We start from the raw sequence: 15,436 nt of genomic DNA, 5'->3' as shown, positions 1-15,436 counted from the left end.
TTTTCGTAGTGGCTGCACCCTTTTACATTCAGTTGGAACCCACAGCTCAGAGCATAGAATTTAGCTTATTTAAAAACTGTTTTGTTTTTCATCTTTGTAAGTTCAGGGCCTTCAGTATTACTACAGAGTTTGACCTGACCTTTTTTAGAAGTCTAGTTCAGGCGTAGCTCGACAGTATTTCAAGTAGATCATTCAGCTTTTTTTTTTCCCCCTCTCTACTTTGGCAGCTGAAGGTGTGATATTTATGTGGCTGGTAGGTTTCCTCTCTACTGTGTTCCATCCTGATAATGACATTACAAGGTGGCCTGGAAATAAATGTTGAGGCAGAGTGGTGAGAGGGTGTAGATGCAACTAGTTTAGAATGAAATTGTTTCTAGTCATTGTTACTTTGATTTTGTAACAATCTAATTTTCATTCTTTAAAAAAAGCTTTATTGGTGTTTTATTTATTTTTTAAATGTTGATTAAAGAAGCAAATGTATAGTGTGTTTGTAGGAACTGAGGGTCTGTTTCTATGCTAGTAGTAGCATGTCCAGGAATAGAATTGAAATTTGTCATCATTTTCCATTATGAAATGGATGTTTATAAATGCATGTTTCTAAAATTTGATTTTGTTAATCTTAGGAGTGACCAACCTCGCATAACCAAAGATGTGATTTGTTTTCATGCTGAGGATTTTACTGATGTTGTACAGAGACTTCAGTTAGACCTTCATGAACCTCCAGTTTCCCAGGTAAAACTCTTGCTTTCTTATTACCTTTCAAGTGAGATAATAGAAATAAGTGCCTATACCCGTTTTATTTTGCATTTGCATTAGATACATGGGATAGTAAATTTAATTTTATTACTATAAAAGCGGTGTGTGGAGGGTGTTGAAGTCCTTAAAACAGAGCCTCTCCAAGCAAATGTTTGCGATCCCTTTAATCTTTGGAATGCCAGGTGGGCCCAGATGGTCAGAGGGTCTTAGGCTTCAGAGGGTCTTAGGCTTCTCAGTTCTGGCTATAAGCAGTCTCAGCTGATAACCCTATTGCACTGTGTCCTCACCTGCTAAACGTTGAAAGATGCAGAAGCAGATACATTTTGCCCTTCTCTATGTCAAAGAATATATTATTGATACTTAGCTCCATTATGAAATAGGTGTTTAAATGATTCCTTAGGTCAAGCCTGTACTTTGTCACTAAAGAGGTAGTGTTTAAAACATGAGGAAAAATGTTTCCCAGGCATTACAGGAAATTTTAGAAAGTTGTCTGTCATTTAGTAACAACTTTCTAAAATTTCATTTGGCCCTAGTTCTATTTTCCTGTGTTAATTCTAAAATTTTATTTGACTAAATTATTACATATTTTAAAGTGTTTTGCAATTTTTCTTTTCTCTGCAGTGTGTACAGTGGGTGGATGAAGCTAAACTAAACCAAATGAGGCGGGAAGGCATTCGTTATGCTAGAATTCAGCTGTGTGACAATGATATTTACTTCATCCCTAGAAATGTCATTCATCAGTTCAAAACAGTGTCTGCAGTGTGCAGCTTAGCTTGGCATATAAGGCTTAAACAGTACCACCCTGTTGTGGAAGCCACTCAAAACATAGAAAGCAGTTCTAACATGGACTGTGATTTAACTGGAAAGCGAGAATTAGAAGTTGACTCCCAGTGTGTAAGGGTAAAAACTGAATCTGAAGAAACATGCAGAGAGATGCAGCTTTTGACAACTGCTTCATCGTCCTTCCCTTCATCAGAACTTAACCTCCAGCAAGATCAGATGACTCAGCCTATTCCAGTTTTAAAGGTGGAAAGTAGACTGGACTCTGACCAGCAACACAATCTACAGGAACATTCGAGCACTCCTGTGTGATATGTACATAGTCAAACACATTTTTTAACTTTTTTAAATTTTGATGTGAAGTTATAGTTTTATAACTGGCTTAAGTTAAGTTTTATTGGAGAAATCTTGCCTATAATTCTATAAAGAGAAATGACATTCCACAAATGTCAAGCATATCTTTTTTACACAGATTATGCAAAGTTAAGAGTTGTATCTTATCCTGTTAGTACAGTATGTAATAGTGGGTCTGCTGCTACTTTCTGTTTTAAGGTGTGAGGTAACAATTCAATCTCTTCTTCAAATCAAACTGAGAATTCTCTGGAATAACAGATTCTTATTTGGTAAATTATTCACTTTCCTTAATTTTATCTTGCCTTGTCTTTTGCCATATTTGCTGTTTTTATGATAGAAGATCAGATTTATGCTTTAGTACCTGTGTCTTTATGGCACAGATTCAATTTCTACGGTAAAAATGGCATAGATTACAGGAAAGAGTTCCTGCATCTTGTACATGGGCAAGTAAGTTCCAGCCATAAAAAACAGGTAGTTTCTAAGGAAAATTCAGTGGCTCTCTGGTTTCTTAACAAAAGAGAAAGCACAGCACTTTCTGATCCAAACTGTCTTTTTTGTATCTGTTATTTAAAGCCCAGTGGATATTTCAATTAAAAATATCTAAAGATGAATAGTCCTTGGTCATTCATTATCCATGGTTCATTAATCTCTTCTAGAATACATGGTAACTATGGAAGATAATTGGGTAAAAGAGATAATGTTGACATGATACTCTATCGTTCTGCTACTTAGCATCCTCACACTTTGTGTGGATACTTTTGCTTCCTAAATTGATCAGGAGTATCAAACTTAGAATGATATCTTTCTGATGAGGCTGCCATATTTTGTGCATGATACTTAGGAAAAACTGTGTTTGTCACTTGGCATCAACCTCTTCATGATAAAGATCTGTTGAGACACTTCAGTTCACAGTTTTAACTGAATACTTGGGTTTATTTACTATTACTTGTGTTGCTATGGTCTAATAAAGAATATGGCACTAGACTTCATCCTAGAGTTTCAGGTAACCTAATGCTTAGTGCCTGAGTATTTAAATTTTTTTTTGTCAAACAGGCACAGTTCTTATAGCTAGTGTAGTCTTAACTTTCTGTTATTTTAGAATGTTAACATGATACACATTTCACTTTTTCTTAGTTAATAATACAATAGGCCTTTTGTTCATTAAAGGAAGAGTATTCCCCACACCTAAGACCAGATTCTTGTATCTACCTGGTTATAGTGCAATTTGGAGATTTTTTTTCCTGGAGGATGAGATTTGGAATATTTACATTAACATAGGCAAAAAAAAAAAAAAAAGATGCTGCTTTATTATGTCTGTCACCATGAAAACCTAGCTGCATCTTTTGAAATATCAAATATGAATTTTCTCTAAAATATTCTGAAATAGGCTAAATCTTATATAAATATTACTTTGTGCAATATTGTTGTGTAGTTAAATGCATATTAGCAAAGTATAGAGGTCACTGTGTAAACCGATAGAAAAGTAACCATCAGCAAATACTGCAGTGATTAGTTAGAATCTGTATTATTCCTTATATATATGTATATGTATGTATTCTCTGTTACAAAGGATGAAGACAAATAGAGAAACATTTCAATGTAAACCATTTATGAATTGGAAGTGATGTTGGTTTTAGTTATCTTTGTAAATAAGGTAATTAGAATGGTATGAAAAGTAATGTGATTATTGCAGGGGTGTTTTAAAATCTTGGGTATAAATTCTAGGGTAAATTCTAGTTTATCAAGACTAGTTTTTAAAGGGACCTGCCTTTGAGGGTGTTTTTTGTTATTTTGGAGGGGGGAGGGGTTAATCACAAAAAGTGTGTGGATTTGGGTTTTGTTTTTGTTTTTCTGTCCAGAAGAATTTCATAGAGCTTTACTAGGCTGTGCAAAATAGAATTCTTCTCAGGCAACATTTGCTTTTTAAAATAATCATGAAAACAAGGTTGTTAAAGCAAAAACTTTTTTTATTTTTATTTTTCTTGTCTTCCAAGATCCGATTTCCCCACTCCCACTTGCCATCCAGCAGATGCCATCTGTCATCTTAGCTGGTCATTACTAATAAACAAGGAGACTGTCTCCTGACAGCCAGCACTGTGTTTAATCACTCAGGAACCAGCGGATCTGCAAAGACCTACAATCAAAAGCAAATCCCTATTTTCCTTTAATAAAACATTCTACCCTCACCTCCAATATAAACACATTAAAAGAGTATACAAATGTTTAAAATCATGTACTAATAAATTCATTGTATGTTAGAATTGCAATAGAATGGAGAGAGAAACATTTAGCTAGTAATGTATCTGGAAACTGAATGTCCTATGTGAGTATTAGATTTAATAGCATGCTTTAAAGACTGATGAATATAAAAGCTCAAGTTTTGAGTTTCTTACTGCTTTCAAAGTTGTATCCTAGTTCAGTGATACAAATGATTGCAACTTTTCTAAATCTTGAAATTATTTGGTTTGGTGGAGTGAGGCATGGAGCAATCTGGCGTCTTCTGATTTGTAAAGTAGTGATGGCAGTGAAGTTGTAACTGAAATTTAAGCTGATCTTCCTTTTTGGTATATTATCTGTTGTGCCAACTCTTTGAAATTACTTGCAGAATGTGGCTGTAAGTTTGAGTATTTTGTGGAGCAGAGGGATATTTTAAAAATGTGCTTATGGAAAGGACCCAGTAAATGAATATTCCTAACTTAGTAACTAGAATGATCCTATGGTATTCATAGATAAGGATAAAAGTCTTCCCCCTGCCCCAGAAGTCATTCTGTAATTACCAAGATATGCTAGGAGTAGGATTATGATTCAGAGGTATCCCAAATTCATAAAGCAATAATAAAAACCTACATATTAGTTTTCCCCTCCAAAGTTTTAACTCTTTAAAAATGAATTCCTAAGCTTCATTGTACTTTTAATTTGCTTATTCAGTACTTAGAATTTGTTTCACTGGTACTTAATTATTTTTAATTAAAAATTTGAAAGGTGCCCTTTCCCCTTGGAGACAGTTGGAATATCAGTTGACTAATACTACAAGCTCTTGTAGGGGGAAAATGGAGCTTGTTAAATAAAATCCTTTACCAAACCTTAGGAAAAGATGTCTTGTAACATCTTGCATCAGTCTTAATAGGCATAAAGTTCACACTTAATGCCTGGAGAAACTTTTTCTTAATGCCTTTCCCTCTATAAATAGTGTCTAGAATGAAAACTAATTTAGAAACAAGACTCCAAGATTCAAGAAAACCCTTAGTGAATATATTCTTGATCATTAATATTAGCCCATTGTATTTTCATCTGTATTTGCCATTAAAAATTTATTTGCATTTATACCTTTAGGATAATTGAGTTTGTGTCTTTCTAATCTATTTTATCATTGCTACAGGTTTAAAAAAAAAAGCTTTTCAGTAGTACATAGCAGAAATTTGTTTCTGCTAAGTTTTTTTTTTTAAAACAAGTTGTAGCTGTATTTATTGGTCATGCAGTAAGTAGAGGAAATGTACAAGACAAATGTTTTTCTTTAGCATATAAGGGACCTATCCTCATCCTGAAAGTTTGTTGCTTTAAAAGCAAGTATCTCCATAAATATTATGGCCTTCCATTATCTTCATAATTTTTTTATGATCCACTTGTGCATGTAGTTGAGACCACTGTCTCTTAATATAGCACTTTTCAATTCTCTAAAGAAATACTTATGTACTACTTCTATCACATGTTGTAAATTTTCATGTAATAGTGTTTTCTGTGACTAAACTCCATTTTGATTGGCAGCTAAGACTTTTTTTCCTGTGGCTTTAATTTATCTAAGAGGTCTTTGCATATAGATGAAATGTATAATTTGCCTGGCGGACTATTTGCGTTGTGTGGCCTTAGTTTATTGACATTAACGAGTGTTTTAAAAAGGTTTTTAATGAATAGTCTTAAATCTAAATTTGTGTGAATAATAATCCTTTTAACACAGTGCTTTTTTGTAGCTGTCTAAGTGTGTTAAATTGTTAAGCTATTTCTTTGTAAAATAGGACAATGGAATGCATAGAGGTTTTTTTTTCCCCCTGTAAAGTATTTTTTTAATAAACAAAAGTCTGATTTGTCCTTTACTTGTTTCATGAGAAAATGAATAGTACATGTGAATTCCAGTTACCTGCAACCTGTTTTTAAAGTATTAATCCCCGTTTCTATGTCCCCTGTCATTTTCTAATCTTTTAGAAAAATCTTGTTTTCTTTCCTAAAGAAAGAAAGAAAAGGTCATAGATAATGGGAAAATTCCATCATACGGAGATGCAACTAGTTTTTGGGAAGAAAAGCTACAGTTGGTATTTCTGGCAGTCGTGCATTCTGATGCTTATATCTACTTAAGAGAGGACGATCTTAAATTTTTAATCTGGTGATGTCCGTATTTTTCAAAGTACATGGAAGCAGTATTAATGAAGATGGTGAAGAGACATTTTCAATGTCTCTGATGTATTAAGTCACACAACACAATGTTTTTTTTTTACCTCATCAATTTTTGTGTGAATTTTTGAGATACTTGCTAAGCCCTAATAGACCTTGGTTCTGTTTAGGAAAAGAAAGGGAAGGAAACTGATGTTCTCTGAGCAACTGCGTCAAACCAGGCACTTTCTTTGAGGGTATCTCATTTAATCTTCACAGCCTTTAGTATTTAGTAGGAAGATAAAAATAAACAGAGGTGAGAAAACAGGCTTGTTAGGTTGAATAAACTGCCTAAGATCACACAGTTCTTTAATTGGAGCAGGGATTTGAATGCAGTTCTTGGTTCAAAGCCCATGCAGTGTTCAGTGATAGCCTTAGAAAGCATGGAAAACTTTGTAAAAAGGGGTTCCTGGAAGATGACTTGCTACTTCCTACCATTCCATAATGCAACTTACCTGATTGTTCTTCCTCCCCCAAAAGTCTCTGTCGGCTAAGCAATGAAGTAAAATGTAATTCATGTCTAAAAGCAAATATTTAGATACACAATGATGACTTTTTCATTTATCATTTATCTTTTTTTTTCAAGTTGGCCATTTATCTGAAATCCAACAGAATTGTAATGTTTAACTCTATGGCTGGGAAAAGCTGTCAGGAAGCAAAATCAAAGGAAACCACAGCCAATGTGTGCAATATAAAAGAATCATGCCCGGGTGAAATAATTTTTAATTCTGCGGAAATTACTTTTACTTCTTAGTGGCTTTTTCCTTATCAAATGGGACTTCACCTTACCCCAGCTTAACAGATAAATGTTTTTAAAACTTAGGACCGCATTTCTTAGGCTTTCTGAAGTGGTAGCTGGTGTGACCATCATCTGTCACTAGCTTTACCTGACTCAAATGCTACATGCTGGGCAAGCAAGTGGCTTGGAAATGGCCGTTAGGGGTCAGTGTCCCACTAATGGCCAAAAAAGAAAGTGCAGTAAAATGAGGAAAGCAGCTTATAATCTTACTAAGGTAAATAAATAATCAGTTTCAGGTTCCACCATCTCTTTCTCCTGACCTCTACCAGCCTGCTCGAATTCTTAACCTAGAAACAGTCCTTCCCGCCGCCACCTTCCCCTACCCTCATCTGGGAACAGTGCCCTGGAACTGCCCCGAGCCTGGGCCCTCCTCTTCCCTTGGCCTGGATGAGGCCGAGAGCTTAAACCTCGGAGCTGCGGAGGGCGGGGGAGGAAGCGAATCGCCCAGCCGCTGCCCCCCTCGCCCTCCGTCCGAGGACGGCGTCAGTCAGGAGCGCAGCCCAGCCGGTTCGTTGAGCCAAGAATGAGCGCGCCGGTGTGCCAGGCTCCTGCCAGGGAGTCCTGCCGGGGTCCGAGCTCCCCGAGCCCACAGCGCTTGGGGCGAGAGCGAGAGTGAATGACGAAGCACAAAGAAACCTGTAGGACAAAGAGCAGCGTCACACAGGGATGCGCGGGGAGCTGCCGGAACGTCAGCGCCGGCCTCCGGCAGGTGGACGGCTGGGAGAGCCGTTCTTGCGGAGGCCACCTGGACGCTGGGCCGAGGGAGCCGTCTCGGCCTTGCCACTGCGGAGCCCCGGAGCCCCGCAGCCCCGCGCCCCGCCCCGCCCCGCAGCCCCGCAGCCTCGCGCCCCGCGGAGGTTGGCGGCCCGGCCCGGGCGGGGGCGGAGCCACCTTCGCAGCCAAACCCGGAAAGCGGAAGCCGCCGCGGGGCCGTACCGGGGGCTGCGGCGCGGCCCCGGCCCCGGCCCCGGCCCCGGCCCCGGCCCCGCTCCCCGCCGGCTGAGTCACGGCCGCCGGCCGCCCGGCCGCACGCCCGCCGCCCCGAAGCCGCCGCCGCCGCCGCCGCCCGCGCCGGGGGGGCCTTCGCCCGCTCCCGAACGGCCGGGCCCTCAGCCCGCGGCCGCTGCCGTACGCCCGGCGGCCCGCCGAGCCCGCCCTCGATTCTTATCTCCCTCCTTCCCCAGTTCCGTCGCGGCTTCCTGCGGGGGCAGCGCGTCGACCCCGTAGGTCGGGCTCGGAGGGCGCCGGGTCCGCGGCAGCCGACCGCCCCCCTCCGGACGCTGGGCGCTGCCTGCCTCCCAGGCCCGGGCGGCCCCCGCGGTCTCCATGGTAACGGCCGCGCCGGCGTCTCCGCCGCAGCGGGAGGATGCGGCCTGCGGGGCCCGCCGGCTCGCCCCCGGCCTCCTGGCGGCGCCGGGGCCACTGAGGAGGAAGGGCCGGGCCGGCGGACTGCGGGGCAGCGGGCGCCAGGTGAGAGCCGGACGCCGGGGTGAGCCCGACTCGGGGCCCCCTCCCCCGCGCTCCCCCGCGCTCCCCCGCAGCCCTCGACACACTCGCGCCGCGTACGGTACGCAGGCTCCCCGGGCGCCACTGCGCCAAAGGTTTTGGGGTTGCTTCTGTTTTTGTCTCCCCCCCCCCCCCCCCCCCCCGGCAGACTGCCGGAGGCAGAGACGGTGGGTGGCCCATGGAGAGGCTGGGAGGGCCACCTCTGCGTTCTCCCCCAACTGGGAGGCTACCGTTCAGCCGCCGGACTCACCGACTCGTTCTCCTTCATTTTCAGTGAAGTCCCATTCTCCGGCTGGAAATACAGATGGCCTCAAATGAGAGAGATGCTATATCGTGGTACCAAAAGAAGGTAATGTCAATCTTTTTTACTTGTAAAGCATAGTTCCTGCAAAAAACTCCCGCAAAGAATGTCCCGTTAGTTTTCCCTGAGCGTGGTCGTACCAGGAATTTTGTACATGGTGTCTCTCAACAGAAATGGGGAAAACCCATGCACAAGGTCATTAGGTCTTTTAAATTCAGCCCCGGGTCCCCGAATAAGATTTTCTATGCCCTCCCTTCTCCAGGCTGCCTCACACAATGCTACGCAAGGCTTTGTAAGTTTGCTTCTGATCCAACTGCTGCTGTTTTTTTAGACCTGAAACTTTTATCTTCACAGCTCAGATTGGTACTGTCAACAGTCTTGTTGAGCTGCCCGTTACCTTTTATTCCTCTCTAGTTTCCCTACTGATGTTTTCCTTAAGAAGTGGAAATATCTTGTAAGGTAATACTTAATTTGGATTATTCTAGACATAGCGTTTTAACTTAGATCCAGCCACTTTAGAATTTCGAAGGAAACAGTCCTTGGAAATAATAACTTATTCTAACCTCTGAGAACCGTAAACGCTTTCCAGATATCATTTTGATACTTAAGAGTTTCATGACTTTTGTGAGATTTGACCTAAGTAGAAGGATTTTCCTTTGCATCATTTAAATAGCCTGCTCCCTATTTCAGATTGGAGCATATGATCAGCAGATATGGGAAAAGTCCATCGAACAGACTCAGATTAAGGTAAATTGATTTCTTTGATTCTAGCTTTGTTTTACTGAATTATTGTGAAGAGTGGATTGTACTTTTTATAAAACCTGCACTTATCCACCAGGTATGGCATTCTTTATTCTTTGATGTTTATAAGGAAGACAACACTGCAAACGGAATGACAAATAACAACTGACATTTGGCCTCAGTATCAGGGAAATAGAAAGGAGTGGTTGGTCTATGATGAATTAGAAAGCAAATGTCCCCTGTAAGGAGGGCTGTGGCTACTTACTCTAGCCAGTTTTACTCTGTGGCAATGCAGTCCCAGGATTTACAGAGCCTCGGAGTTTTCAAGAGAAGCCGAGAAGATGCACTTTTATGTGAAATATCCAGATTTTTTAGAGCCTCTTCCCTTCTCCCACCTTTCCTCCTCCTCCACCTCCTTTCCCACCTTCTTTCTCCTTTGTCCTTTTTCTATTCCTGTGCAAGCCAAATCGAATCCATTTGTGGCCTGAATCACTTTGAATTACTGGTTTGGAGTCTGGTCTTAAGATTTCAGGTTCTTAAACGTTTTTCTGCACTGCACTTAGAACTGAGCTGATTGTTAGGGTAATTTCATGTTAACCAACCAAAAACTGATACATGATTCAGAATGCCAGTTTATTAACTTGTAATAGCAGAGGGGAGGGTTAAATAATCTAATGTTCCAAAGTCAGGGTTATGGGCTCAACATGTACTGGATGGAGGAGGTGGGAGGGTGGTGCAAATTAGTCATGGGAAGGTTGCTTGGTAGCCAAATGTAATCAGATAGTCTTGAGAGATGTGGAAAAGCCTAAAGACCATCCCTGCCCCTAAAAGAATGTTTCTCTCTATTGACTTTAATACTTAGATTAGTATTTAATACAGATTCAGTATTTCCTTCCTTGAAAAGTGCTGAATAATGACTGGCAGATTCTTGTTTTTGGACCTTGCTATTTTAAAGATTTGCTTCAGACCTTTTCTTCACATTTTAAAAAATATTTGTGTGTCTGGGTGTAATACAATTTAATAGTTCTGTTTATCACGAAGTCACTTTGATTGGACTGGGATGTTTAAATCTCAGGTGAAATCCATTTAACCAGCTCTTCTCTTGTAGGGTGCATTCTTTTTATATAGGCCAGTCAGCTAGAAAGTTGTTAGGACTACATGGTACGTGGCTAACTTTCACAACTTTGTACAGTCCTTGATTTTTTTTTTTTTAATATATCAAAGGGACATGGGCAGGATGAATAACCCCCCCACATTTTATTTTGTAAGTCTCTAAATCCTGTCCTGGTAGTCTTTTGTGAGTTGCTATAAAATACTGATAGTAAGTAAGGTGTAATGAAAGAGCACAGAACTGGGTCTTAGGTCTTCTTTTTGTGATTTCTAGCCTTGTGATCCTAAGCAGCACTCAGTTTATCTAGGTTTTGGTTACCTTTTCCTTAAAAAGATTCTATTTACTGCTATAGAATTGCTTTACCTACTTTCTTCCCCTACCCAGCTAAAGATTTTCTCAACTCTTATTTCCATGCCATTTTATGCATACCTTCCTTTTAGTATACCAATCAAAGTTATTTGTTAACCTGTGCATCCTCATAGGCTGCAAAGGTAGGAATTGCATTTGCATTACATTCTTAGAACATCTTGATTCATACTAGGAACTCAGTTGTCTGTTGCTTATTTAACTAACCCCGTCTATGATGTCTGTTTTTATTCATTGTACTGTCATGAGGTAATGTACCTAATAACTCCTTAATGTATACTTTTAATTTAGCAGCAGTGGCAAGAATAAAATTAAGGACAACTCTAAAAATTTACTGAGCTGATATACCAACATCAGGTGCTAGGTGCTAAGAATACAGTCAACAAGATAGATATGAATTTCACTGTCTAATGATGGTGGGAGAGAAGCCAAGATATCCTTTTAAATATGTTTTAAGACTTAGACAAAAATTGACCAAAGTATAGGGTGCAAAGTAGTGCAATTTAAAGCTAGATTATACAAATATAAATATTTTTAACAAAAAATTAAAAAACAGTAATGAGAATATTAACATCAAATCACAGTACAATAAAATTGGAAATTACATAATAAAAATATAACTCAAGAGGCAAGAATATACAATGGGGAAAATACAATCTTCAACAAATGGTACTGGGAAAACTGGACACCTACATGCAAAAGAATGAAATTGGACCATTTACTTATACCATACACAAAAATAAACTCAAAATGCATTAAAGACCTAAATGTGAGACCTAAAAACATAAAACTCCTAGAAGAAAATTTTCTTTGACATTGGCCATAAAAAGTCTAGATATCTTTTCAGACAAGGGCAACAAAAACTACTGGGACAACACCAAAATAAAAAGCTTTTGCACAGGGAAGGAAACCATCCAGAAAATAAAAAGGCAATCTATTGAATGGGACAAGATATCATTGCAAATGATATATCCAATAGGGGCTAATATCCAAAGAACTCCTGTAATTCAAGACTAAAAGAAGCAAATAATCTGATTAAAATGGTCAGAGGACCTGCATAGACACTTTCCAAAGAAGATGGTACAACCACTGTGGAAACAGTATAGAAGTATGAAAAGTGGTATGAACTCTTCCACAAATGTTTATTGAGCTACTGTGTTTAAGGATTTTGCTAGGTGCTGAGCACAAGACAAAACTATCTTCTCATTAGAAACAGAAAAAATTTATGCCCATAATTTAATGCCCATTAACAATACACTAGAAATGTAATTTCCAGGCAGCCCGGGTGGCTCAGTGGTTTAGCACCGCCTTCAGCCCAGGGCGTGATCTGGAGACCCCGGATCAAGTCCCACGTCAGGCTCCCTGCATGGAGTCTGCTTCTCCCTCTGCCAGTGTCTCTGCCTTTCTCTCTCTCTCTCTCTCTCTCTCTCTCTCTGTCTCTTATGAATAAGTAAATTCTTTGAAAAAAAAAGTAATTTCCTCAATCTGTCAAAGGGTATCTGCATAAAACCTAGAGCTATAGGTTAGGTTTTACTTCAGGATATCCCACTGAAAAATGAAAAGATGAGACATAGATTGAGAGAAAATGTTTTGTTTATATGTTTTATATATATATGTATATGAAAGTATTTGTATGTACAGTATATTAAGTATTCCTACAACTCAATAAGAAGACAAAAACCAATATAGAAATTGGCAAAATATTCAAATGGGTATTTGACCAAAGAAGGTAAATGAATGGCTAATGGGATATGAAAATATGCTTAATATTATTAGTCATTAGGGAAATACAAATTAAAACCATAGTGAGATAATACCATACACCTGTCAGAATGGCTAGAATTAAAAAGACTGACTTTACTAAGTATTGACAAGGACATGGAGGAATTAAAATACTCATACTCTGCTAATGGGAATGGAAAGTGGAAAATAGTTTAATGGTTTTTTTAAAAAAATAAATATGTATTTTCCATATACTCAGCATTTCCACTCCTAGGTATCCATCCAGAAGAAATAAAAGCATATGAGCACATGCAAATGTTCATAGCAGTACTAATCATAATAGCCAAAATGGAAAAAAGTCCAAATATGTATCAGCTGGTGGGTAATAAACAAATGTGCTATATCTATGCAATGGGATACTGCTTGGCAATTAAAACTATTAATACATACTACAACATAGATGAACCTCAAATATGTAAGGGGCCAGACACAAAAGACTATATACTGTGTAATTCAGTTTATATGAAATTTATGCAAAAGGCAAGTCTATAGAAATTAAAAAGCAGACTAGTGGCTGCCTGTGGCTGGGGGATAGGAACAGAGATTTACTGCCATTCTCGTTTTTGAGTTGATGGAAATATTCTGAAACTTGAATGTGATGATGGTTGCACAACTCTATAAATATACTAGAAACCTACTAAATTAGTTAATTGATAAAACTACACACCTAAAAATGGGTAAATTAGAATTTGTAAATTATATCTCAATATAGCTATTTTCTTAGGTAATGCCAATAAAAAAATAGGACAAATCATAATGTACACAAGAATGTCATACATATTCTCATTGAAAATTGTCTTCTAAAATTTCTTAATTGGGAGAATATACTAAATTTAACATCTAACATCATTTTCAGTGAGGAAGCTCAACTTAGTCACTCTGATGTCCCTCAGGATATGTTTGCTAAGATGAGCATTCTAATTAGTATTATATACACATCTCTTTTATCCATTAGTCCATGGACACTTGGGCTGCTTCCATAATTTGGCTATAGTATATAATGCTTCTATAAACATCAGGGGCCTTTGAAGTAATATTCTTTGTATTCTTTGTTTTTCTTTGATTTTTTTCTTTCTTTTTTGTTAAAAAGATTTTTTTTTTTTTTGAGAGAGAGAGAGAGAGCACAAGTGGGAGCAGCAGAGGGAGAGAGAATTCCAAGTAGACCCTGCAATGAGTATGGAGCCCAATATTGGACTCAATCTCATAACCCTGAGATCATGACATGAGCTGAAGCCAAGAGCTGGATGCTCAGTCAACTATGCCACTGAGGCGCCCCTTTTTCATTTTCTTTCTAATTAATATTAGAATAATGAAAATCAGTGTTTGAAACTGATATGATTTTTTATACCTAGAAAATTTTATTTTTTTTCTTCCTAGAAAATTTTAAAGGGCTAATCATAAGCACAAAGGTGACTTCAGCTGTATTTGTAATATTTTATTTCATTAGCTGGATGGTGGGTACATGACAGATGAGACTCCTCATTGAAGATGACAGTTTGAATATATGCCTAAATCTCCAACTGATCTCTTCTGAAATTCCTCTAAATGACAATAAATAAGAAAAAGATATTAGCCCACAAAGATTAAAGGAGTAGGAGAGGAGACTACCATAAATGACAGCTATTAACACAATTTTGAAAGTTGAAAAGTAAAGAGAGTAAAAATGTAAGTGTCTGTAGTAGGAAATGCCAATAGGAAACAAATGTTTAAAACTCCTGTATTTAATTTCTGAAAGACTCAGGAATTAGATGCATCAAGTATATTTGCATGTATGAGGTGGAACTGAATATAGGATTGTTTGAGCCGTTTATAAGGGGCAATAGACCTATCCCCAAATCTTCTTCCTTATTCTACATGGTCATGTAGTTATCCTTACTTCCTCTAACAGAAGGTTGGATTGAAGCTTGCTGTCTAGAGAGGCTGAACCAGAGAAGTTCTGGATTCTGGAACACCAAACATAGTAAGGGCGAGGTGAAATACTGTACTAATAATGGAGGTGAAGTAAAGGTCTGGTAGCCAGGTTTATGATTTCCAACAGAGGACTGGAATTTATTCTTGTAGACACTGGCCAGCTAACAAGACCAAAGGATACTGGAAATGAAATAGCTGGCTACCCTTCTACAGTGACGCCAGCTGCTTAACAAACTTCAGCCATTGCACACTGAACTCTCATTCAGCTTGTTAGTGCCTCACTTTTAAGTGTCAATGGATAGCCCGGCTAGCTCTGTCGGTAGAGCATGAGACTCTTAAGTGTAAATGGATAGTTGAAATCATCAAATATTTGCAACCTAATGAAGCAGAAGGAAAGAGATAAAAGAAATGATAAAGGAATCATAAGAATGCTAATGTTAAAGATATAATGAATATATGTAAAGAACTGGATGATTAAAAAAAAGAACTGGATGATTTAAAAAAGAGGGAAGAAAAAAATGGACTATAGAAGAAAAGGTAAGAGAACTAGAAAACAAAAATAACCAATAACTTTAATAGAAAAGTTGGAATTTAATAGAAGCAG

At 38.8% G+C, this 15,436-nt stretch overlaps 2 protein-coding genes across 3 annotated transcripts in view; both read left to right on the top strand.

Annotated features, from left to right (window-relative positions):
* Positions 1 to 5,976, top strand: part of RSBN1 (round spermatid basic protein 1) — a 45,425-nt gene extending 39,449 nt beyond the window's left edge. Inside the window, exons 6-7 of the mRNA XM_055312615.1 lie at positions 624 to 732; positions 1,378 to 5,976. Of these exons, the coding sequence (XP_055168590.1) occupies positions 624 to 732; positions 1,378 to 1,848 (580 nt within the window). The 3' untranslated portion in view covers positions 1,849 to 5,976. The remainder of the gene's footprint in view (positions 1 to 623; positions 733 to 1,377) is intronic.
* A 2,469-nt stretch (positions 5,977 to 8,445) lies between these two features.
* PHTF1 (putative homeodomain transcription factor 1) overlaps positions 8,446 to 15,436 on the top strand; it is a 42,622-nt gene continuing 35,631 nt past the window's right edge. Inside the window, exons 1-3 of one of the 2 annotated variants that reach the window (XM_055312558.1) lie at positions 8,446 to 8,584; positions 8,895 to 8,969; positions 9,612 to 9,668. In XM_055312558.1, coding sequence (XP_055168533.1) covers positions 8,925 to 8,969; positions 9,612 to 9,668 — 102 coding nt within the window. In that variant the 5' untranslated portion in view covers positions 8,446 to 8,584; positions 8,895 to 8,924. Of the gene's footprint in view, positions 8,682 to 8,894; positions 8,970 to 9,611; positions 9,669 to 15,436 lie in introns of both variants that reach the window. The other variant, XM_055312559.1, reaches the window with a different exon arrangement.

The sequence above is a fragment of the Nyctereutes procyonoides genome, unplaced genomic scaffold (genome assembly GCF_905146905.1).
Source record: "Nyctereutes procyonoides isolate TBG_1078 unplaced genomic scaffold, NYPRO_anot_genome, whole genome shotgun sequence".
Classification (NCBI taxonomy): Eukaryota; Metazoa; Chordata; class Mammalia; order Carnivora; family Canidae; genus Nyctereutes; species Nyctereutes procyonoides.
The sequence above is the reverse complement of the archived record's forward strand: the minus strand, read 5'-3'. Positions and strand labels throughout refer to the sequence as shown.